The sequence below is a fragment of the Oreochromis niloticus genome, linkage group LG1, assembly GCF_001858045.2.
Source record: "Oreochromis niloticus isolate F11D_XX linkage group LG1, O_niloticus_UMD_NMBU, whole genome shotgun sequence".
NCBI lineage: Eukaryota > Metazoa > Chordata > Actinopteri > Cichliformes > Cichlidae > Oreochromis > Oreochromis niloticus.
Window position 1 is genome coordinate 13,055,519 of NC_031965.2, and position 25,765 is coordinate 13,081,283.

The window sequence follows — 25,765 nt, forward strand, 5'->3', positions numbered from 1 at the left end:
TTTCTGTGCAGTAATGTTTTATTTCAACTATACATGCCGTGTTAAAAAAAGAAAAGAAAAAACAACAACAAAAAATATCATGAAACAAAGACCATCATTATTATTTACACATTCACAGTACAATTTTACAACGTATCTACACGCTCAAATACTCTGGAGATCAGCTGGCCTCTCATCGCCACGTTGCACAGTATTTAAATTAGAATTACATGACAAAATCTGGTTCATCTGCACGTACACCAGACTGAAATATAAAGGCTTCAATTTAGATTGCAACTGAAAGACCCAGTTCATATTGCAATGTACAAGGCAGTTGAACAGTGTATGCTGAGTGTGTGTCTGTGATGTCAGTGTGCATGTGTCGAGTAGAAAAGAGACAGCCCAGACTCTGGTTCGATGACAGGCAGAAAGTCTTTACATACAATCATCACTTGTAAACAAAATGTGGCTTTGGGCTTGAACAGGCAACTGACGCTCGAATAAGATTGCAGAATCCCCCCCCCCTGCCCTCACAAAAGAAAAAAATAAAAATAAGTACCCACTGCTACGAGAAATGATCCCTTGGTCGTCACTGCTGGCCAATAGAAACAACTCCTGTCCTGCAATCCTGGGGGAATTACAGATTCCGCGCGGCCATGCCAAAAGACGGCTTTCGTGTGAACACTGTGTTAATACATCGGCTGTGGGCAGGATATGCTGCGTCGAGCTGACTGCTCCACAGTGCAAGGTCTCACCACCCTACATCCCACGTTCAAGAAAAATACATTCACTGCATGGCACCTTTACCTGGTGGATTAACGCCACTCATTTCAACACCGGCAGTAAAGGAGGAACGAACTGATTTATATCCCAGTAGGTGTTTTTGCTTTCCCTTTGCGTGACTCGCATCCACAAATGGAATGTTTGTCAGTGTGTTTTCAGTATCGCTTCAGTTTGGATTTCCGACGCGCATCCTGCTAAAATTTCAATTTGCTTACGTAAAAATCACTCATATAGCGAGCATATGACATAACATACAGAGGACCAATTGACGTTGCCAATATTATATACTGTATTCGTGAATAAGGCACACAACGCACAGATTCGGGTTCACTTGCCTAAAAATATTTATACTCCTTATTTATAGTATTTTTTAGTATATACAGTATCTTGTCATTCCCAGCATGACTCATTTGGACACATTGATAAATGTAGTGTTGATTGTACATGGGGCCACTCGCAGGAAAAACTGAACAGGGAACATGGGCTGCAGAACCGGACAGATGACAAAGATGGTACATCCACGTATTGTTCTAGGTTCAGTTAAATATGTCGTAAATAGGATTTAAAGTGGGAGGAAAAAACTAGCATTCTTCTATCAGGGGACACGCACACACAGACATTTAACAGAATAAACCTGCCTTGAAATGGTGAATTCAAATATATGGGCTAAACCATTGGTGTTGCTTTAGTTTCAAAATGGTAAATTCTTTAAATAAAATAGTAAAAGATTATAAAAGCAAGTCATTTTGTTGGAAACCCAGTTACAGAATGAGATGAAAAATGCATTTTCTTTTAATAGCATTGCTACATAAAGACAGAAGACTCTTGAACCACTCTTGAATTCTTACAAAGGGGCAGTGGAGGTTAGAGGAAGTTTCAGTCCCAGAGAGACACATCTTATTTCATGTATCAGTGCGTTTGGTTGCTTAAAACTACTCCTTGGCCTCTGTCTGCAACACACACACACACAGACAAACACACACACACACACACACACACACACACACTCAGACACACATAAGCAGATGTGCACACCCATGTCACAGGCTATCCTCGACTGGTAGGGGGAATAAATGCATCAGGGGCAAACTCCTATATCTGAAATCAATAGCACAAACCAGTAGGCAAAATTTGAGTTGGCCATTTCTGTGTACAGCCAGCATGACCAATTCACCACAACCTAATCTAATTACTAGGTACACAACATTGTGACACAGAGGTATGACCTAAGCTCTGTCCAGGGAAGTTTAAAGAAGATCAAAGAAAATATAATGTTGTTTTAATGAAAGACAGTGACTTAGGTCTTAAATGTCTTAAGGTGCATTCTTGGGCAAGTGGCACTAATATATTTGCTGCATTTACACAAATCTGCTTTCCTGTCAGCCAGCACACACACACACACACACACACACACTTTCTCTTTTCTTACAGTTTTGATCAGCTGTTTACGGCCACGTGTATCTTAAAACAACACACGCGCTATACGTTTTGATCTTCCCCTCCATCTGCCATATGCCATCTTACAGCCAAAGCTATGGCCTCTGGCTTCTCTCTGTTCACTTCACATTAGTGGGAAGACAGTGCTCAAGGGGAGTGACAAATGAGACCCATTCTTCAAGTATTCCACTGTGTTTTTTTTTTTGACCTGGTCCCACATACACCATCGTGGCCTCTGCTGGTGTCCTAAACCTCGCTCCAAATGTGGTAACGGGTGAGACCTAAGCCCAGATACACTGGGCAGCAGCAGATTCACCACTGTCCACTGATCATATCCTGTGGCTACTGTGGCAAGGGAGGGAGGTTGGCTTGCAGGGAGCAAAGAGGCCCCAACGAGTATCTTTGGCCATATGTATGACTTTTTGTTTTTAGTGTGAGTGAATGTGCATATCATTTAAAGGGGAAATACACCTCAAGTTGATACACAAACACACACTAGGCCTTATCCCATCTGTACTCCCTCCCCCCAAGCCCTCAGGGCTCAAAGCTCTATAGTCAAGGCCAAGAACTCACTTTGAAGTGTCCATGGTCTTTTAATAGCTGTACTTGTTGACTACTCGCATTTGTGGAGTCTGTGGTGAAAACCCATTGGGTTTAGGCGGCACATCTGGCTTTATTGAAGGGGTCCGTTTAAGCCCGGTGCGAGGAAGTGAGCCATGCCCACTGTAGCTGCTCTGTCTGGATACTGAGGGTGGGTGGGCTGAATGCATTCCTGGTGCCATACCTCCACCATGTGAATCAAGTCTGGAGGGGGGTGTCGGAGGCATGTAACCCCCCCTGTTCATACTGTGTTGGCGAGACACAGACACCCCCATGGTTACCCCATTTGGTGAGGTGGATAAGGAGTGCCTGTGAGATGCACTCCGCTGGAGTTGGTACCCCCCTCTTTGCCTCTCCAGGGTGCCCCCCATGCTCAGGCTTCCCGTTGGTGTAGTGGGCATGGGCACATCAACCCTCTTGGTGGGGCTGTGCCTCGGCAGGGAGGAGGAGGGAGAGTACAAGGAAGCTTCTCGACTGGGCACCTTGGGGGGTATTTCAGTCAGTTCCTCCATGGGCTCTAGTGTGAGGTGCTGCCTCGGGCGGGGCCCTGATCCCTCTTGAAGAATGGCCTTGGGGTTGGCCACAGAGTCATTGAGGTGTTTTAAAAGGTCATTAAGGGTATTTCTGGCATCCACAGACCTCTTCTGGTCTTTCTTAGTTCCCTTAGAATCTGGGTTCTTAAGCTTCTTTTCAGATGAATGTGGTAGTGTATCTTCCCCATTGTCATGGCTGGGATGGTCATGTGTAGCGTTGGGCAAGACCACAGCGCTTGGGATGTGCGAGTGTCCCAGGGCGAGGTGAGGGTGGTGGGAGCTAGAGTTAGCAGGAGTAGGAGAAGAAGGAAGGAACTGAGGACTCTTGGCGGATGAGTTGGACTCCTTACGGGACCCACTGACCTTCCCATGTGCCCTCTCCCACTGGTTTTTAATGGGCTGTAGACCTTTCTGCTGAAGCACAGGGGTAGACTCTGGTGTGGGCAGAGCAGCCAACTCGGGGGGCTGACATCCATCCCGCAGGATGACCGTTTTAGTGTCACCGTTGGGCGTGTTCAGGTCTTTGCCAGTGCTGAGAAGATTGGTGTACAACTTCGGAGAATCATTGTTGGTTTGGTACTCCTAAGAATGTGATAATAAAACCAAGAGTAAGATTAGACAGTTTCACATCTTGTTCAATCACTCTTCTCCACAAAAGCGGTATGATTGAAGCTGCTTTTTAGTTTGTAGTTTGGCTGTACCTTTACAGGGCTATCGAAGAGGCCATTGAGCTTGACAAAGCTTCCAGTGGAATCAGAGCAAGATGGTGCAGACTCTGCATCCTTGTGGACATGTCTTGGTTTACGGAGGAATGAGTCTCGGTAGCAGAACACAATTAAACCCGCCAGTAGGGCACCCATGAGAAAAGCAGCAAACACGCAGGTGATCAGGATGTTCATGTGGACCATCTGGTTGGTCTCACCAGCTTGTATATCCCACACACCTACAAAACAGTGAGGCATCAGTTAACCCTCTGGCGAAAGGACTCCGTGACGTGTACCCACAGCAGAAATGATATAGTATTGTGTGAACACAGCCATGCTTAAGCTTCTGCTTTTCGACCTCCACCATACAACGTAGTTAGCCACAAATATTGTTACATTCATCCTAATCTAAGATGAAGAAGAAATATGGTGAAGAAGCTGTTATGTACCCACACCCAATTTGTCCTTCTTTAAGAGGAAACGTTATGTTAGTTCAGCCGGGAAGACTCAAAGTGTGGCCTTGACCCACGTTCCAACAGACTTTTTGTCATGCATCCAGCACTAAAGGGTTAGGAGTGCACTCTAATCTCAGGTAGAGAGCCAAATCAATCTCTTCCCGCAGGAGATCAACCAGCAGGAAATTGATCAGAGGAAAGTGTTTGCCATCCAGGTGTTCAGATAGCTGCTGCTCTACAGAAAGTTTGTTAGTAACCACAGACATTGAAAGAGTTAGTCATCCACCGTGCGGCCATGATGTGGCAGAGCTGGTCCAGTCAATGATTTACCAGCCAGGGTAATCTATTACTAGAACAAGGGTTAGAAAGTCTAACCTGCAAGAGGCCATTCCTAACAAGAGCTTTTAAAGAAACTACATTAGAGCAGTGTTGCGTAAAAGAAAGAAAGAAGATGAAGGAAATTACCATTTAAGTAAAGAAAAAAGTTATTATGAAAATAAAATATTAATCATAATATAAATGTTTAATGAAAAGACTAATATCTGCCATGCTATCTAAGGGAAAACCGTATTAGCAACCACAATGTGTTTGCATATATGTGTACTTTCACATGAGCGTGGCTTAGTGACATTTCTTGGCAGCTATCAGAACAGGCTCAATGCAGCATGCTGGCTGCCTCCCTGTGGGCCTTACCCTCTTGGCCCCCTGGGATAGAGTCTAAAGAACGGGAGGTGGCTGGGTCATCCTGCAGCACAAAGCGTGAGCCGTAGAGCTCTGGATCAGGCCCAGAGCTGGGGCTCTGACTGGGTATGAGTACTGGGGGGTGTATGGGCCCACTGGGCTGGATAGTGACTGGCGCTGATGAAAACTCCATGTCTGTGGTGACAAACAAACTGTTAAACTGTGCAGACGAGTGAAAAGCATACTGTTATCATCCCAGTTAGTAGGCATCGGTAGAGTGTATGGAAAAACAAGAGAGTAAACTTTATCACAGTTTAAATGACTGTGTTTTACCGTCAAATACCAATAAATGTACATTTTGAACACAATTTAAAAAGGAAATAAGTGATGTTAAAAGAGGAGTTGGTACACAACAGGAAGGTTGCCAAGGTATAGTGGGGTAGGCATGCAAGAGGGAGGATGGATCAGAACGGGAGGTGATGAGTGAAAAGGAGGAAGTCAATCGTCGCCCAGTTAGAGTGCTGATGTTGCCTGGTGGTTCGGTTATTGATGGTGATGAAAATGAACACAGGGAATATTAGCATTCGAGAGGTGTCTGATACGAAAAGATGAAAGGAAGCAGGGGTTGAAAGAAAAAGGCAGGAGATGCTGAACTCAAGGAAAGAAACCATTTGAGTAAAAGATCAAACTAACCAGAGGTAGGGTCGCCAAATGATTTGTAATCTGGCGCTGAAGTAGTGCCCAAAAATGCTAAAAGAATTAAAAAGGACAAGAAATCATTATAAGGAAACTCTGAAAATTAAAAGAAAAGAAAAATAAAACTCCTGAGAGACACTAAGAGTGCAGTTTAGTTTAGATTTTAACAGGAAGTATATAAAGCACTCGGCCAGCAGTGTCATTTTCTTACTGGAGGCCCTCTGGTTCTGATCAATACTGTGGTTCAGCCTTGGGTCATGTTTAGCTGATACATATGAAGGGACAGGTGCAGTGAAATCAGTCAATGTCCATTTTCTAGCCGTGACATATCACAAGACCTCTGTCATTTGCACCGGCTGAACATGACCCTCAATTGTACATGTCCATGTTTCCGCCTCACGGGCGGTATTAGTTACAGGTGGCCATGTACTCTATGTAGATATGTGTGTTAATACTGCACATAAGACTAATGTAGGGGCAAGTTACTGGAGTGGTTACTGATGTGAGTGTGCAGGCTCATGGTGTATGCAGAGATGAGTTTGTGTACAGTGTGTGTATAGCTGCGTGTGTGTGTGTGTATATGTCTGAGGACAAATAGCATGGCATGGAGATGAGATCGATACCTTGACAGTCTCCGAGGTGGGCCGTGTTTCCAAATTCAACATCCTGCTCATATCCAGTCCTGAAAAGAGAGAGAGGGAAAGACATAGATAGAAACAGATATTAATCCAAAATAGCAGCAACAACAAAAAAAATAAATAAATATTCTTGTCATTTTCTCATCTGTAATATTTGCGCTTCATATTGCAGGTGGGCTGTGAACTCACAAAACACCCGGCTGTATCCTCTCACAGGCTCCGTGAGGCTTCCAGCCACAATAAGGATCCCTTGATGCAATGCAGGACCTGGTATGGCAAAAACATACACAAACACACACACCAGAACGCTGGGTTTAATCATTCTGGAAAGAACGCTATAATCACTTGTGACTGACTGAACATTAACCACAAGGCACAAGGTAAAGCTGTTATCGTTGCCTTTATGACATTTAGCCGAAGAACAAAACAATAAAGCTATGACTGGCTGTACAAAGGACATTTTTATTTAACCTCCTACATGTGCAGTAGTGCATCACTTACTTGTGGCAGGAGGAATGCCTTTCACAGCGGCTCAGGGGAATACGGATGACACAGCTTGAAAAGGCGACATAAAGGCTGTGTGCGTCTTTGTCCACATGCAGTGAGAGGACACGCTTGTCATCCTCGCGGTTAGACAGGCACCTGGACAGGGTGGAGAGAAACCTAATCAGGGGTCTATCAGATCCGTCTGTCTCCTGTTTCAGTCTCGGAAGATTTAATCACTTGTTAGGTTGACGACTCACAGAAGCTTCTTCTTACAGTTTAACAAGAATTTAACCCCTGACTCCTGGCAGTGTGCATTTTAGCTTCCACAAATCACACACACACCAGACTCAAAAAACACAAAAACACAGCAAAACAAAAACACGCACACATGCACATGAGCACGGAGCTGACAGACACTGCCATCTGTGCCAGGAATCATCACTGTAAGAGTTGCTGACTCCACAGCCAAAAGACAGAAGGGGAAGAGGAAAAGAGAAGAGGGAGCAGACAGAGAGAGGGTGAAAAGTGCATGTGTGCCTACTTGGCCCTGTTGAAGATGTCTATTTCCTCCAGGAGCAGGCTGTCATTCAGAGACACGGTGGAGGTCTTGGCTAAAACCTTGAGGACGACCCCCGACTCAGCCCCGATGAACACCACTGTGTAGTTCTTGTGGGGTCCTGCTTCACTGTCCACAGCCAGCGCTGTCAGCCTGTACCTTTATACGTAGCAGAAGGCATGTGTTACTCACAGCAGGGGTTATTTCATGCAAAATAGGAAAGACTATTTGAATACACAAATTCCCAAGGCTCACTGATCAACATGGCCTGTTTATATCATCTTTGTGTCGTCTATGGATACTATTTACCAATTTTATCATATAGATCTGGGTCGTGAAAGATCTTGGCAAGATTTTTGATTACTTTTTATTTTTAGGAAGACTTTAAATGGGTATCCTTCCAATAAAGGTATGATCTGAAATCACAAGTTTCAAATGTAAGATATATGCTCTTCATGTGTTTACCTGACTCGTGTCTTGGTGAACCAAGGCTCATCTCCTATAGAAGGCACAGCTGTGTCCATGAGGGGGTGGGACTTGATGAACTGCAGGGTATCGTCCGGGAACTCGACGGAGCTCTTAAAGGACGCAGCTGGACCGTGACCTGCACAGCTCCCGGGTCTAGAATAGAGAGTGCCATTGCACGCAGGGCAAAAGGTCAAAGATCAGCCTATATGATCGCACACCAGGGAGTAATAATAATGTGTTCTGAGATGGATGGAAAAGTGCCATGAGAGGGTGGGGGAGAGTAGCAGGTGCTTATTAGGACCACAAAAAGACCTCAGCTGGAGGCATAAAATATACATATGCATGGTTATCCTCCCATAAATGATTTACTGGGGTAATTACGTGCTTCGTGGACTCTGTGTTTTGTACGCAGGGCAGGGCTGCAAATATAGGCGCTGACTGTAAACAGGTTAAATATGCAGCGCATCTAATTATACTAAATTAATTATTTAATCGTCAGCAGATGGTAAATGTGTGTGCTGGGTCAAAACTAATAACCTGGTGCAAAAGATTTCATTTCACTGGGTTTAACCTGGACAAAGAAGGGTGAAAAATGACAGGAGGTAAACAGCTGATGAGTCCAGCACCACACCTGCTCGAAGACGTGCCACGTTTAAAATCTAAAAAACATCTTTTGGACACCACCCTTGTAGTTTAGTTTCTTGGCTCCACATGCCTAGCAAGGTTCGGAATTGGGATATTATTCTGAGGAAGATAAAAGATGAACTGTTACCGAGGTTTGGGTAACTTCTCCTCTGGGAACGGAGTCCACACGGAGTCAGGAGTCTTCTGCTCCTTGAACCGGCCCAAGAATACTTTTTCTATATCAGCCATGGAGAAGGCACACACCGCTGACCCTGGAATACTGCAGAAAAGGAAAAATATCTAGATAAAATTCCCTGTTTGTTTTAACTCTTAATTCATCCCGCAGCAGCAGCAGCAGCTACGGCTCACCTGTTCATCTGCGTGGTGAACACACCCACCACAGAGGGAACCCCGTTGATGTCGATGATGTCGGTGATGGACTGGAGCACATCAAAGTAGAAGAAGGACTCCCCCGGCACGGAGCAGTTCAGCCTCGCCTTCACGAAGGAGGTCCAGTGCTTCTCCAGCACCCTCTGTGACCCACCCACGTCATTTTTACAGATTCGGGCCACGCGGGAATACACAACCTGTGAGGTGCAGAGGTTTTTTTGTTTGTTTTTTTCCCAGAGAGGACTGAGGCGTGTGGATGAGGAGGGCATCTCAGTGAATGCCACTAAAAACACTTCAACATGCTGAATAATGCATCTCCCCATCCTGTAGCAACTCAGCACAGATGACTTAACAAACAGACTCTCTCATATTTAACTTGCTCACTTTGACTGGAGCACATATTTAAAGAAAAAAAAGAAAGAAAAAAAAACACATGCAATGGGCCTATACTGACTTAAAGCTGGGCCATGTGTAAGTGTGTTACACTGCACATACTGCCAAGGCTTAAAGCATAAATGAAGTACATAAAGCAGTTGGCTTGGATAGCTTTAATTATTTACCAGTGCAAACCTCCATCAGAGCCCAGGTGTCACCCCAGCATTAGTTGGGTTGAAATATTCATAAGCTGGTGGCTGATGGAGGATGCCGGCTTCCTGTGGCCCGGCCAGCTCAGGATGAGGCATGGTCAAATCTGAGGTTGGCTTCAAACACGGCACATTTATAATGCCATCTGCGTGTGTGTGTGTCTCACAGGGAGAGGCGTACACAAAAGCGTGCAATCTCTGTGAGACAAATCCTCTCCACTGTGTAATGGTTTTACGTTAGTAGAACATCCCCACCAAACACTTGTCGTGAAATTTCTCGGGTATTCTAATGTGATGTAGTGTCAGCGCCTGAATGGGCCCCCATTACCACCGGGCCCATTTGTGGCAGAAACGCAGGCACTGAGGGAGGCGTAAAGCTGTAGTCTTGGATAAAGGCCTGCATATGCTGTCTGTGTGGAATATGTGATGCATTATAAACGGCAGGTGCACTGTCTTACCTTTCCCAGATTGCTGTGCTCCACCGCGATCTCCCGGTAGAAAAAGTACACATAATTCCCATACTCTGCAGCATGCAGGAAATGAGGTTCTGAAAGAGAGACAGAGGCAGAGAGTTGAAGTGTATTTCTGCACTGTCACCACCACTGTGCATGTTGAATATTTCAGGGATTTGTACAAGGCTGTATATGACTGGGGGTGACCTAGATTGCCTGTGAGAGAACAGGCCATATCCTCCTGGAGCTTGGCAAGGCAGGGGAGCTCTCTATCACTCCAAAAACAGCCCTGACAGCCGGCGCACATACATATGCCACGCAAAGGCACCATGAGCATCGAGCTAGCTGGCAGGTAGACACATGTATCTCAAGTGAAGTAAGAGGAGAGAGAAACAAGGATTACCTTTCAGCCATTTGGAGTCATACTTGATGGTTCTCAAGGCTGATCCATCACCCATACTCCGATAGATGACAGAATCGCTGGCCTGGAAGTCAGCAACAGTTGCAGAATACAGCTTCCCTTCTAAGAACAAAAACAAGAAGGAACACAGTCACCAAAAAGTAGGATGCGCTGCTCTTGGATCCTTTGTTGTTTTGTCTTCTTTTATAGAGCTTAATTGGCCGAGTTGCTAGCGCTGCAGGCGCAGTTTTACCGTGGCAAAGACACAGAGGTGATAATGAGAGCGTAAGTAGGAACACATTAGTTGTTCTTTGGCGAGATGAACTGCGTGTGTGGGCGGGTGTGTGCTTGACCCTTACCAGCGAAAAGGGCAACGTTGGTTTGCTTGGAGTCAAATGGGCACCGTGCCAGTCCATTGATCTCTTCCCCATCAAACTCTAGGTTATCCAGCTGAAGGGAACGGAGCGATCACCCACACATTAAAAAGAGCTTTCTCAAGAGGCACGGTGCAAACAATCACACATAGAAGCACCTGTGCATACATAAATCACTGAAAGGAATCTAGTCAAATTTATTTAAAAAAGAAAGTACAGGAAGTAAAGCATTGCTATTTATCTAGCAACAGTCCACATTTGGTGTATGCTGTTGTACACAGCATGCATGAGCTTTGCCTAATGAATCACAGGCTCTGACCCTGAATACTGACCCTGTAGTATCTGCACATTGGGTTGAAGCCATTAGTACCACAGATGAAGACCAGGTCATCATTTCTTGGAACCAGAACTTTGATGAAGTTGTGGCACTCGTCCTGGAGGAAAATGCACAACATTAAATCGTGTTTTCAGAGGTTCACAGTTTAACTTTCTGTTCGTGTCATGGGTGACCAAACAAAAAGTGTGTGGGTTAATGATTTCCCCCCCCCCACGTACTCTGTGTTTTCCCTTCACAGCACACATCTCTCTGTCAGCTTGGCCCGATCGCCATGTTAGTTTCTGTAAAAAAAAAAAGAAGAAAAAAAGAACAACAACATGAGGTATCAGACACATGCGTGCGACATAACACACAGGCACACACTTTTTCCACTCTCTCATTTTACCACCTTTACCACTTTGTGATGAATGGCTGAGTATTTTCTATGAAGCCCTTTCAGTATTTGTGGATTGAGAGAGCAGCTTGTGGCGAGAATCTTACCCGGTAAGGAATGATCTCATTCCTGTAGGATTCTCTCAGGCTGACTAGGTACACCTGATCTCTGTGGACAAACAACAAAACATGCAGCTCAGTGACAACAGGGAATATATGCTTATTTTCTGAGTCTTTGTGTGTGTATATTAATCAAAGTATTTTATTATTCTCCCAATTATGAGAAAATTTAGTGTCCTTATCATTAGAAGGCCTCATTTACTATAGAATAAATAAATGAATAATAATGAAATTTTACATTTTTATCAACAAATACACAACACAATTTCGCATCACTTTCAGTAAAAACATGCACATTTCCAGCATACCATCTGACAACACAGATACATGTGGTGGTGATTACAGGGGCTCCAGAGGGGGGAGGTGTTATACTGTTAGATGTGGAAGTGATTTCCTGCTACAATATTACAGTAGTGCTAGTGGTCAGATTAATCCCACTGCCCATAAATAGCAAAAAGAAATGTAAAGATGCCAAGAAATCCCTGACAGCGCGTCAGGCCGGGAAGATAGACGCCTTTACTGGATCAATACCAGCCATATACATCAGATGCACGACCAGAAGCCAGAGATCCAATAACGCTAAGAGCTCACCCTCCCCGCATCCCACCCCTTTATGCCACTGTTTACCTGCCAAGGAGTGACTGAGTATATTGGTGAGGGGGAGAGGTGTGTGTGTGTGTGTGAAAAAGACAGTATGTGTGTGTGTGTTGGATTTACCTGCCAGCGATGAACAGAGTGTCCTGTATCGTGGTCATCAGCTGAAAGTCAAGGCGATGCTGGGACTCGTTGCCAGAGGGCCTGCCTCTGAATACAGGGTACCGCCGTGAAACTGCAGTGACAACAAACATGTGCTATTAACGGGAGGCTAATGGTAAAAGCAGACAGTGATATGCTGATAAACCACCCTGTTGTTCTGAATAAACATATAGTTAGATATGGGAATTATGTGTACGTAGACTCAACTAGAATACTGTATATTCTCTAGTCTCTCCAATCAGACCTGTGCGTCATTGCAATGTTTCTGTGTGTTTGATAACGGCTGCCTATGCCAGCATACCACTCTGCTGTGATGTAATGGAATAACAGATTGATTTTATTACAGTGGATATGGGATGCTAGCATCTAAAGTATGGACCCAATGAGAGGGAGGAGGCGCTAGTGTTTGTCTTAAGTCTTTGTGACAATATTCTGAGTGAAGCAAGTAAAAGGTTTACATGGGGATTGTCGTTATTTTATTCTCTGTTGAGCTCATTTACGGGTGTACTCACAGTGCGCGTCGACGACATCGAGGGGTACGATGTCCTCCGGGAAGCTGACTGCGAGGAGAGTGCGCGAGACTGTCAGCAACAGCAGCAGCAGCAGCTCACTGAGCAGAAGCGCAGCTTTCTGGCCCATGTCTGCTCACAGACGACACTTCCTGTTTCACACTGGTGGAGATGTTACCTGGAAACACACAAAAAAAAATGACATGCTCTCGTTACTTGACATGTGCTAAAAATAATCTTTTGTACCGCTGTGAACTCCGCGAACCAAGTCCAAACCCTTTGTTAAACTCGGAGCAACAACTGTCTCTTTTTCAAGCTTTTGTGATGCAAACACACAGTAAAACGCTCTCGTGTTTATTGATGACTGAGCTCTCAGTGGCAGCGCTTGGCACTTCCCCTCTACCTTTTCCTGCATCTGTTATCTAAGCGAAGGTCAGCCAACTAACCGGTGGGGTGTCTCGGTGTGTGTTGGAAAGAGCGGAAGTCGACTCTGTTAGAAACGTGGCAGGCCTGCTGTCTCGGTACATCTGTGCTCTGATTGGTTTGTACTGGGCCAGGCTCAACACTAATCAGCACATTGCAACTTCATCATCATCACAAGTGTAGCCTCTGCTCTAACCTTAGCACACCTCTATCAGCGCTCTAGTTGTGGTTATTGCTCGAGCTTTTCCTTGGGGTCGGTGTGCTTTATTGCAGCGCAGTGATTCACTCATATTTGTATTATGAGTTCCTACTCATGTACAGCTGTTTTGACATTGTAGTAATTTTTGTGGATAAAAGCTTGTACAGGATCTGATTGTAGACATGATACACCAGCAGTTACTTTGGCAATAATTTATTGTGGGAGTGGCAGGGGTTTAGTGTGTATGTTAGTGTCTGAAGGAGTACTTTAGAGACAGACTGTGTCTGTGCATATTAATGATCGGTGTACATTCAAATATTTATAAGGCAAACAAATTATTCATGCAGGCAAAGCCTGAACGGATATAAACAATTTACTGGGAGACGTCACACAGGCAGAGGGATGGATTAGCCAGGAGCGCACATGGATGCGCACACACGCGGCTGCACATACATAATCACTCTTTCAAATGGTGTAATGCAAAGACTGATGTGTGTGTTGCACGCGAACGCACACACACACACACACACACACACAATATTGACTCATTTTTCAATTAGCCCCAAAGCACACCTGCTCCAGTGCTGTCTGTGAGCCCTGCCTGCCAAGCCATTAGTGCTTTGATTGATCCACACAGGAAACATGGCAGATCAGCAGCCAGAGAAGGCAATCCACGGACTTCGCCATATCACTGTAGCCACGAGTGCTTTGTAACTATAAATCGAGCCACTTTCATCTTGATATTTTTTGAAGAGCCTCAAGCTTATGAAAAAATGTCCAGAAGCTTAGTTTAAAAACACTAAATAAACTACAACGCATATGGCTGTTAAGTGAATTAATTATAAACACACATGGCTGTCAAGTAGAAAATGAGCCGCCGCGAGGTGTTTACCTGACAGCAACAATCGGCATGTCATCTTTTTGTTAGAATGTAGATGGCATAACTAATTTGTTGCACAACCTTTGTGCCAGCATATTGATGTAAAGTACGCTGTGTGTGTGCGTGTTTTATTTTTTTCCAGGCATTAATAATCCAATTTTGGTCTAAACAGCTACTGTGTGATGGCATGTCACTAAAAAGAATGAAAGTAGTGGTGAGATGGAATCGGGGTAATGCCAACATGTTTTAATCATCACCAGTGTGTAATCATGGCTATTCAGGACTCTGTGGGATACTGAGGCCTTTGAAAGAGCAATGTCATTATGACTGGGTAATGTGAGGCATGGATGAGACAACGCTTAATCTCAATTAGTCCACTTAGTGGTTAAATTATGGGTTTGATGTTTTGGCAAAAAAAGGGGGAAAAGGGAAGATTTTATGAGGACCAAAAGGGTTGTTTGCTCTCTCTATAACTACAAACATCAATAATGCTAAAGCAGGCACTAATTCTAATGTAGTCACAAATGAATCACTGGGAAGAACCCATCCACAGATCTATGGATGAAGTTTCCCCGATCTGTGCAGAGCAGCAAATGTAAGAAACTTGATCCTAACGAGGACTGATGACGCTACTCTGAAAATCCTTAAAAGCATCACAGATTTTTTTTCTTTTTTACTTCCTCATTCAGACGCCTCTCACACCAAGAAATCTGCTGCGTTAAAACGCAGGCAATAAATAGCTGAATTTCTAGAAGCCGGAGACAGAAATAGATACCAAATACTCGACGGCTGAAAAATAGAGGCCCTGTGAAAGTAAATAAACCGAGCTCCGTGTTTCAATTCTATAGCGCTATCGTACACACTGCAGGCTGTACCTGTGGCCAAAAACCTGGCTTTATTCACAGGTAAATGGTTTCCTTACCTGTCAGAATTTTACACTCCTGCTTAACACGAGCTCTTCAGAAGCACTCACATTCATGCCACTTTTTCCCCTTTACCATTCTCCCCCACTAAACAATTCAGATGAAAAGAAGGGGAAAAAAACACTAAGGAAAGGCGAAAAGCTCAGTGCCAATCTCCCATGATTCCTTGCATGGTAATAGCCTTGCTGTGGAAGGCAAAGGCTTCCCTCAGAAACTTTAATGTAAAACAGAAACAGAAGACATTCAGAGGTCAGTGATCTAAAATTACTTCTCAATCTCTAGTGAGCCCAGCATGTTTTCTATTGACTATTCCTTTACACTCTCTGGCTCCTGCCCTCCTGTGTGTGCATGTGTGTGCGTGTGTGTGTGTGTGTATGCACACATATAGGCCTCAACAAGCCTGGAGACGCTGGGCTTGTCACGCATCTCACTGCCATTCAGTCTTGCCTTACTCTACCTCTGTTATTACAGGCTTTGCAGTGTCCTACAACCACGCACTTTCCCTGCTGATGTTTTTGGCTCAAACCCATGGTGTTAAACATGGGGGAGGAGGGGGGGGGGATAGGGTGGACCGCTATTTCTGCTGATGGTGGGTGTAGGGGTCTGTAGCCCAATTCTGGTAGTTACAGGAGACGCTTTAGTGCTCCAAGCTTAAAATGACAGATTAACACATACCCTCCTCTTAGCTGTGCTTTCGTTGGCATACAGTACGTAAGCCATAAAATCTCCTCAATTGCAGCACTGGATGAATGTGTTTTTGCAGGGAGGTCCTATTGGGAGAATTTGGGGATAATAAAAGGATAGCAAACAACAGTAGTGCGTGAGGATTTTGTAATTGCGTGTGAATGTGAAGGGCGGATGTAATCCCAGCAGAACAAAAGGCTGCTGCTGCTGCTGCTTGAGGCAGCCTGACTTGTCATCTTGCACAACGGGAAATCGGATGACCCGGGAGTTCTTTTTTTTTTTTTTTTTTTACATTTTTTTTTATAACAAAGTTAAATTATTTAATTATGTTTGTCTAAACAGGGGTGGAACAACATTTTGTGCTGCTAAATATGGCTTTGATTCCTCTTGTGATTGATTTATCGAGGCGCTGTTGGCAATTGCGGCCACTTTGAATGGCCAATTGACCTTCCAGAGTGACTACTTCATGACTCCTCGTGTTGGCACTTATCAATGAATGAGGCTGAAGTAAAATTAAGTGAACTGACTCAGGGTGGCGACGAAACTTACAGACAGAAAATGGTGGACAGAGATGGAAGGAGAGCTATTTGGCTAACTGGACGCCATAAATTTGAATCCTGATGAAAACACGCACACACACACACACACACTTATTACCCACAGTGATTTTTGTCTTTACAAGGGCGTTTTTCTCCTTCGTATAACTTTAATATCATGCCATAGTTGATTACCTAGCATTATATCATCTTTGCCGTGTCAGTTGGCTAATGATTGGCTCCTATCGTGATCTAACCTGTATTTCTGCACCATCACCTGTCCATGTATGACTGTCTGTTTAAAACCCAGCTGCGTCCAGTGACACGGCTGTTAAAACTCTCAACTGTGGCCCTTGGAAAGTAATCAAGATGCAGCCACACAGGAGATTGAGCCAGCCAGATGATTAGAGCAGCTACCAGACATGCCCACAAATGATTAATACTCCTTTTCCCTACTTGAGTAATAACAAGCACCCCCTAATCACAGGCTGTTTACCTAAGGATCCCTTCTGAGGGGCTTGGTTGGACTTGTTGCTTCAGAGATCTGGCTGAAGGAGAAGGCTGTGCCACCCTAAACCGTGCTTCCCTCCCTTTTGTTCTCTACCTTGGCGAGAGGAGCAGTGAAACAGGAGAAAGGCTGTTCTCAGCAGTAGTTCTACTATTGTAGAGCACAAAGAGCCTGTGCTGCAGGTGTGACCAAGAAACAAAAGGGGCTCTGGGCAACTCAACACAATAGAGCCCCACCCCCGGTCCATGGACCCATGTTCCGAAGAGCTGTTTCGAGGCTGCGAAAGGGACTAAGAGGGAACAAAGCAAAGCATAAAAACGTGCCCACTCTGAACACGTCACATAGGGTCTAACTTTCGTCTCTCAGCCAATTAAGTATGGAACAATTTGATTTGTGAACAGCAGTTTAGGAAACCATAAGGCTACAAAGGGTTAATACTGATCACTGTATGGTTTAATGGTGGTTGTTCCGGGGTTACGGCCGGCTGTAGAGGAGGTCAACGGTGATCGTTCTGGTCACTGAGTTCTAACCCTCTGGAAAGTGAGGCGAAGTGAGACACACAAGCCAGCTGTGCTGTCAACAAACCCATGGCTTGGTTCTGATGTCTGACCCGGCCACAGTCTGATGGCCTTGCCGATATCTCAAGTTTGTCATTTCAGCAGCTAGGCCGAGCTCTCTGATCTCTGAGACACGGCTCAGCCAGCTGAAAGTTTCCAGGGAAATGCGAACATCCACCTTTATCCCTTATTTCTATAAAAACTTAAAGCCTTTGGGAGAATTTATAGCAGCAACATTTTGACCACAAACCAACCATAGTTAAAAATGAGTGAACAGTTCTGCCAATAAAAAAAAATATATATGAGTAGAGCAGGTTAGTATGGCAACAACTACAAAATAAGCCCCTTTTGCTCTTTTACTTAATGTAGCCACATGTTCCTAAACCTTAAGACACAAATAATTAAACTCATCACGCCTGGATAGCTCCTTATGAAACAAAAGAACTACCCAGACTCCCTTGCTTGCATCATTTTTCCTCCGTTTCATTTTCTGTTTTTCAAGTTTTGCCTTAGGATCTTCTCCTCCTGTTTTACGCACACAGTCCACGCAGCAGCCCGGGCTCGAATGCATGCATTATATGGACTGGAGCATAAAGGCATTCAAGTTTGGTCCGTGGTAAATCATTTCAGACTCCTTTTAGTCCACATGCACAACTCATACAAAAGACAACAAAGACGCGGGGGACATCTGTGAAGTGACAACAGTGATGGGGCTTCGTTTAACTGCCTCCATAGCACTTAATCCATTCACAGGGCAGGGCTTCCGTGCCACTCTGCCTCCAGAAAGGTTACGAGCGCTTTTGCAATTTATTATCCAATATGTGACTTCGGTAATGGATCAGGGGATGTATTATATGTTTTAAAGACATCAGCAAACGACCTTCATTTTCCACTGCTCGTCCTGTTTGCCTCTAATTGTTTAACAGCCGTTTGTTTTCGCTCGTCTGCGCAGATTCCCTTTGATCCCAAGTTGATTTTTTTGTAAAGTCAAAATGCCAGAAAACACTTTTATTCCTGCTCTGAACAGTTTAACAGTTCAGACTAGAAACGCTTTGTTATTGGGACTGAAATTGTAATAAAACAGGGACACTCGCCTGCACGAAAGGTTAAACGAAAACGTTTGCGTGGTTCTAATTATATTTCTATCAGAATGATTATAATCAGTAACCTATTTGCACTCGTGCATTCGATAAGCGGGACGTTTTACTCGGAAACGTACTTGATACTCTTTTATAGATTATAGTGACTAAGTATAGCGCTCCGGATAGAGTGGCCAGTAGTAATACGCTATGCCCTTTATTCAATCCAATAATATTAATACCAAAATGAAAAAACAAACAAACAAAAAACACGTAGTTTTTTCTAAAAAACGAAAAAAGATGCGCTTTATCCATGGTTTAATTGCAAAAACAAAACACTGGGCACACCTACCTCAAGTATCCGATTTCACACATGAACGGGGCAGTCCAGCAGAATGTCATATTCCTTTGGTAATCCATTTGCGAGAAAACCCCCAGCATGTAATATTCCTGTTATTTTGCGCTCCATCCGGACCCCACTTTTCTCTTTTATCCAGTTGCGCACAGATTTCAGCTCCGCTCGCCACACATTATTGTGACTCTTGCCTCTGATGAGTCTCTCTCCGTCCCCGGGCCCCTGCGCTCTGATGAGTGAGCTTCAAAGCTTTGCCACGACCGCACCAGCCCCCCTCCTCCTCCCTCATACACTGTTACACCAGCCCCTTTTTCACTACGATTAACTTTGGAAACCAGAGGGAAAAGACATAAACATTAACGATGCGCTATCCTTACTACGCCTCTCTCTGACTTAACTGATCTAAAACAACAGAGGGTGCGCGGAGAGCTAGATAACGCATGTGGGATTTACGCAAAACTATCCTCTGTGATTCTTCTTTTTTAAAAAAATAAATAAATACAGATATGGATCGCAGAAGTTTGAAATCACCGGTTTCATAGACAGTTTTAAAAGATCGGAGGAGGAACTGTAACAACTACAATTTTCCCCGCTTTACTGGGAGTGGAAAGCTTTGGAGCTGGACGGATTCATTTTGCCAGCCCTGTAAGGAATGAATGAATAGTGTGCTGCACGGAAGCACTAGTAAAAATAGTCCGGACCTCAACTATTTCTGTCCTGCAACCATCGGTTTTGCAGAGCAGCATAGCGACGTGGTCAGAAGAAATATTTTGTTTCCCAGCAAAGACTTCTCCTCTCTAGTTTTTTTCCCCCCCTCGACTTTCACTGCAAAATACGGGCGCAACAAAGAAGCCTGTGTCCACATAGCTGCAAGGAACTCACCTCATCGGAAATGATTATTTTGTATCCTTTCGCGTTGCCGTAATCTCCCCCCAAAAAAGATTCTGCGCGTCTCAGTGAATCAACTTCTCCAGGCTGGGAGAAAAACAAACTAATGCACGGCAAATGGTGTAATTCGACCCTGAGCCTACCAATGAACAGCGCTCTTCCTCCAGTCCCTCCCCCAATCATCCATCTCTCCTCACTTGGTTCAGGCTTCTCTTCCTTGCTAGGGCTTCCTTCCTTTCTTTTCCTAAAGCATAGAGAAAGAAAACAGCGACCCTCCTCCCTCTTCCATTTCTCCTCCCGTGTGACCCCATATTCGCCCCCCCTTCTCTCTTCTGTTAAAACCCCATCCCCCAACTCCAAGTCAGCAAGAGCCTCTAGTTAAAATCTTTACAGCTGAGTTGTGGCAAGTGGACTGCTTAGTAAAACACAGCTTTAGCCATGTTTGGATTTGAGGAAGAGATTTAGCTCAAATCTGTGTTTAATTCAGCAGGGCATGGTGAAACTCATGGTTTTTAATCATTAAAGATTACAATATTTTGCAAAGTAGCATAAAAGTTTTACTCCTGTGCAAATGCATGCAACGCAGCCAGTTCAAGTTTTGCATGAGCATTATTCTTGTAGAGAAAATAAACAGCGAGCCTTGCTGCATGCACAGCAGCTCTGTAGTGATGTTAAAGTATCTTTTCTTTTCTGTATGTGCATATGCAAATATCACCGTGAGCATCTTCCCCAAACTTGACATAAATGTGAGAAGTCATTCTGGCCAGGTTTGCAAACCCGCACAGAAGAGGCTCTTTTTCACCCCATTAGAAAAGCAGGTTGGCAGATGTGTGAGGATCATTTCCACATGAACATCCTCACCCACGATAGCACACACACACACACACACACACACAGAGTCCTGACAGGCCCTATTATGTTGCGAAAGTTTGATCTGCATCTCAATACTTGTGTAGGAAACACTACTTTGCACTTCTGATATGCCCGATCCTGCACTTTGGCTCTCGTTGTGCGTCTTTGTCCGTGCTTGTCTCTCACTCGCTCTACCTGTTTCTGTAGAAATATTGTTCCTCAGTATTGGGACCTTTGATTCCATGGAATTTTTTTTTCTTTCCTTTTTTGTCTTCAGGCGTTCTGCAGTTTTTGCCCAATCTAATCAGTGTTATTTCAGCTGAAACACATTTGTCATTTACGTGACTTTCATTCCCCTTCTTCTTGTCTCTCACGCCTCAATTTCTGCTCTGGGTTACTTCTGTTAGCCGTCCCCGTGTCCTGTGGGGACTGAATCAGCACGAGGTTCTACGTGAGAGAGGCACAAGATGGATTGATCAATGTGTCTAAGGGTTGCCAGATGCAGGTCTTGAGTGTCATGGTGGATGAATAGATATATGGATTTGTCAGTGTGTGGTGATTGGTGGGCCTATTGATTGGTCCTTTTTCCTGTGAATTGGCAGTTTTATTGATAGTGTAATGACTATGTGACACCATTTCAGGAGAATTCGATGGCTTTTGATGCGAGACTGTTAGCCATCACAGTCAGCTTTTTCCTCATAGTTTCTTTAATATTTTCTGCAAATTCAGATTAATTTTTACCAGCGCAGTCAGATTTTTAAAAAAAATTCCTTGCAGGCTTTATGACTCTTTCCAACTGAGTTAGAAAAAGGAGCATTAAAACTTTGATTGGCCTGCTAAATCTTGGCTCTTTCTATTGTTTTGGACGAGACAATTCTTTGAGCCACAGGAGAATGAATGATTTAATGGAAACACAATGACACCGTCAGTAATGAAAGTGGAGCAGATGGGTGAATGACAAAGATCTTTAAATTTTGGGAGTATGTTTGAATTGGATTGATAGTGGGAATGGTCAGATGAATGGACTGTTTGATGGAAGATGGAGAGATGGACGGCGGGAGAGAGTAGTAATATGTGGAGAAGTGGGTGGGGTGGACAGAAGACAGAAGGCCTGCCTTCCTCTTAAATTTAGACATGTTCCCTTGGGGACCTTGCAGTGTGTAGGTCAGCCTCAGGGAGTGTTGGTGGGTGGGCCTCAGGGTGCAGAGGAGAATGTGCACCCCTGGCCTTAGGCTGGGCCTACAAGAGAGGTGCACTACCCTCCATGCCCTTATTTACTGCCTGAAACACTGGTACAGATGGCAATGTGACAAGGATAGAGACTGCAGGGTTTAGTGGGAGCTGAGGCCAATCTTTTAATGCAAGATGCGATTGTTCTCCAGGACCTTAAAAATAAAAAATGAGAACATGAATGCGACATGTTTAAAATAATAGGTACACAATAAAAGTTCAAGGATTGAATCTTTAATTCAACTATTTCAGCTTTGTTCTGTTGTAATAATAAACCATAAACTGAAGGATGAAGACATCTCTGCACTGAGCTCTCATGTTTTCTGAAGTGATGAGCATGGCAGCAGCAGTGATTCTGACCAGAAGAAAGAGCCGTGTGCTTCTTGGCTTGGCATTAAGTGTTCCATCAGATGGCTGCCACTCGGGGTGGAGGCAGTCTGGACTCAGCCTGCACGCTGACCTCTGATTGATTAAGAGGCCATTCTTGGCACTCGACTGGCCCGGGGCACCATTTGTCACCTGACAGCGCAGTCCTGTTGAGGAGCTTCTTGTCCCCCAATCTACATTCAGACTTTTTTTCGCCCTAAATCCCCCCAACTCAGTCAGCTCCACTAAGGCCACCCATGTCAAAAAATCTGTTCACTCACTCTGGTGCTCAGCCTTTTGGATTAGAGTAAACACCAAATGGCATATTAGAACATAAAGAAATACACATGAAAGATTCTCTCTTCTGTATTTTTTATTCAAGTGACAGAATTTTGAAAATTGAATTTTTAAAGTTACATTTTTTTAGTTTACTATTTCTGATTTAAATTTAAGGTCAGCGTATGCGATGATGAGGTAACGTGACTTCTTGTTGTGATCTGTTTTAGAGACATGCATCATTTGCAATCCCCAAATGGCAGCACAAATGAGGGTGAACGTATTGCGTACTTTAAAGAGAGGGTGAAAACTGTGCCAAGTGTGCAGGAGCTGTTAGAGCACTGGTTCTCAAATTGCAGGGCGGGGCAGGTCGGGTGTGAGCGGCCAGTTTTAAATTTTGAGCAACTATGGAAAGTGAACATGACTCATTCAGGGAAATAAAGCAAACAGGAGTTCGTGCTGATGTTTATTTGATTAAAATTCCTGATTTCAGAGTTGACTAACCGTCAGGTGGCGGTCTTTTCTCGATGTCTAGTCATGGTTGAAAACGAGTTCAAAAATGAAAGTTGACCAGGGGATGTTACGCTGGGAGTTCAAGGTGTGTCTACAACACTGCCTTCACATCCTTGTTGGACTTTCTAGCAAGTGAAAGTTTGTGTTATAGAAATGCTGCTGTCTCATTATCGACTACACTGAACATAAATAAACATTTTTTTTAAAAGTTTCTTGCTAAAAAGAACAATACACCTCAGTGGTGGCTTAAACTCAATTCCCCACTTCACCTACTGATTCATTTGTAGCATTCCCGAGTTTGAGAGAGGTGATATTTGACAAGGTCCAGTGAGTTCATGCAAGAAATCAAACAGGCATTAGATGGAGAAATCATAAATGTCTTTAAAGTGTGTTTTTTTTTAAGAGACAGGTTCTGGTATCACTAATTTGTGAACGTGGAGAAAGAAGATGTTGTGTGGACGTCTGTTCACGACCATGTAAATACCAGACAGTTGGCGTTTGAAACAAAACAACAGAACAAAATTCCTTCTTTCTCTCTTTGTAAGCTCGTAAACCGTCTGTTTACGGTTCAGTTTTTAGCGCCACTTTTGAGTAGGAAGATTGATGTTGAGGTTTCAACCATGTTTGCTGGGAACATTTATATTGTTTACCGTTGATAAAAATCACGAGTAACCTGTTTTTCTGCCTCTGATGTCCAATATTCACCTACTTGATAACCTTCACACACTGTAAAAGCAGCATTACTAAATATGTGTACAGATAGTTGTGTAGCTCTAAATCACCAACTTTTCTTCTGCAATTTAATGAATAAAGAGTGAGCAGAAATTGAAGTATGCAGGCAACTCTGACATATAGTCCATGACTGCTTAGTAACCAGCAGAGTCCAACTCATATGATTACTGCTCTTCAGATGAACTGTGTGTCACAGACTGTCAAATTCATGATAATGCCATAAAATTTACCTCGTCGGCTGCTTTTATAGAATGTTCACCTGTTCATCAAAGGTCAGAGGAAGGCGGCACGTTTTATTGCCAACAGTTTAATGCACCGGCAGAGAATAGGATTGAAACATATATTAGTAATTTGCAGTGAAATGACCTGTGCTCTGTTTGCACATATTGCTACTTCAGCTACTTCACGAGATCATACTGGAGCGAAGGAGGAAAGCAGATCTGTTTTGTCACAATGTGTTTTCTGCTTTAAATTTAAGGAAATTACGATATGTGTTTGGCTTTGATGCGGTCCAGATGATTGCTACATTTGCACAGGGAAATGCTGTGAAATAAGTGCTGATATAATACAACTGTATTTATTAGAATTTTCTTGGGGAAAATGAGAACGCTAATCATATTCATAGCCGGTGCTGTGGGTAATTTGCAGCTTCTGATAAGCTGCTATATCGGTGTGAAAAGCAGATGATTGAGTGACACACGTGACATTTTTGACTCATTATTTATTGATCCCATTTCATTTCCTGTCTAAATGGTTAATTTGCTTGGCTACTGAAGCACTCACATAGGGGTTGAATGAAACGCTCCCGGATTTGTGCTGATGATGACACAGTTTCCTTCTGTCTTGTGTCTGAAATGAATGATGATGTGCTTATAATGCTGTGCCACCTTGACACCATTAGGACAATGTTTTCACCAATTAAGGTAGCCCGAGCCTAACACTCGCATCCATCCGGCGTGGGTGGAAGCCCATTGTTAAGGGGCAAAAGTTTTATTACCTCTGATAATGATAATAAATGCTTCCTCCCACACACTGTGCCCTTCATTACAACATTGATCCCCTAACATCTCTGTTAAAATCCATCACTGGAGCTCTGTTAATGAATGCTCCAAACATAGCAGTGAACCATGCCGATGTTCCAAGGCCTTCTCACGTTCTCTGTAATGAAGTTAATGAGGTATTGGAGAAGTTAACATTTTCAGCAGGAAGGAAGGGTACGACTTTATTTGAGGTGGAAGAGGATAGAAGTGGGATTTAGTCGGTTGAGATGAAGCGTGAACGGAAAAAGAGAAACCAAGGAGGTTGCTCCATTCACACGCTCCAACAGATAGGTCTTGATCACGTGTTCAATCTGACTGGGACGCTTACATACACACACGTGCGCAGGCACATATGCAGACAGGTGCTGTGTGGGGTAGTGACTGTGCGGTGAACAGCTGTGTGTAGGAGATTCTGGGCATGCTGGGAGATGGCTGTCGCATTCTCCGACTTTACCGCCGGATGCAGCATTTGACGCTCACATGTGCAGACAGAGGGCAGCTGCGAGGTGCCACTTTAGCCCCCCCCACCACACACACACACACACACACACAGACACACAAGAGTGATATTGTCTCTTTAAGCTAACATTGAGGTAACTCTTTCTCTGCTGTACATCCCAGAAAAGAAAAAAAAAAAATACAGCGAATATCCGGCGGGCATATACCTGTACTCTAACCAGCTAGCCAAAGACAACTTGCCAAAGGGAGCTTTATACCTACAGCTGCTGGCATAAATATTTAACTGCCCCTTACCCGACCTGAGCACAGGCCATAAGCCCCAGCATCAAAA

The 25,765-nt window shown here is 44.0% G+C and overlaps 1 protein-coding gene and 1 long non-coding RNA gene across 6 annotated transcripts; both read right to left on the reverse strand.

Annotated features, from left to right (window-relative positions):
• Window positions 1-20,226, reverse strand: sema6d (semaphorin 6D). Of its 5 annotated transcripts, XM_019360017.2 has the most exons (21): window positions 19,961-20,226; window positions 19,076-19,403; window positions 12,938-13,112; window positions 12,387-12,498; window positions 11,658-11,718; window positions 11,396-11,458; window positions 11,173-11,274; window positions 10,826-10,916; window positions 10,470-10,589; window positions 10,073-10,161; window positions 9,010-9,227; window positions 8,789-8,920; window positions 8,014-8,169; window positions 7,534-7,707; window positions 7,008-7,148; window positions 6,696-6,773; window positions 6,492-6,550; window positions 5,866-5,922; window positions 5,185-5,367; window positions 4,034-4,275; window positions 1-3,914 (listed from the first exon to the last, which is right to left on the reverse strand). In XM_019360017.2, exons 3-21 carry the CDS (start codon window positions 13,062-13,064, stop codon window positions 2,793-2,795), a joined length of 3,327 nt encoding a protein of 1,108 aa, XP_019215562.1. In that variant the 5' UTR covers window positions 13,065-13,112; window positions 19,076-19,403; window positions 19,961-20,226; the 3' UTR covers window positions 1-2,792. The 5 variants fall into 5 exon arrangements, with proteins under 5 accessions (XP_019215562.1, XP_005463220.1, XP_005463222.1 ...); XM_005463163.4 differs by lacking the exon at window positions 19,076-19,403 and having other exon boundaries at window positions 19,961-20,225; XM_005463165.4 differs by lacking the exons at window positions 5,866-5,922; window positions 19,076-19,403 and having other exon boundaries at window positions 19,961-20,225.
• Window positions 1-25,765, reverse strand: LOC112847360 (uncharacterized). Its single transcript, XR_003220874.1, has 2 exons — window positions 25,504-25,765; window positions 1-2,175 (listed from the first exon to the last, which is right to left on the reverse strand). It is a non-coding gene; the product is annotated as an uncharacterized LOC112847360 (long non-coding RNA).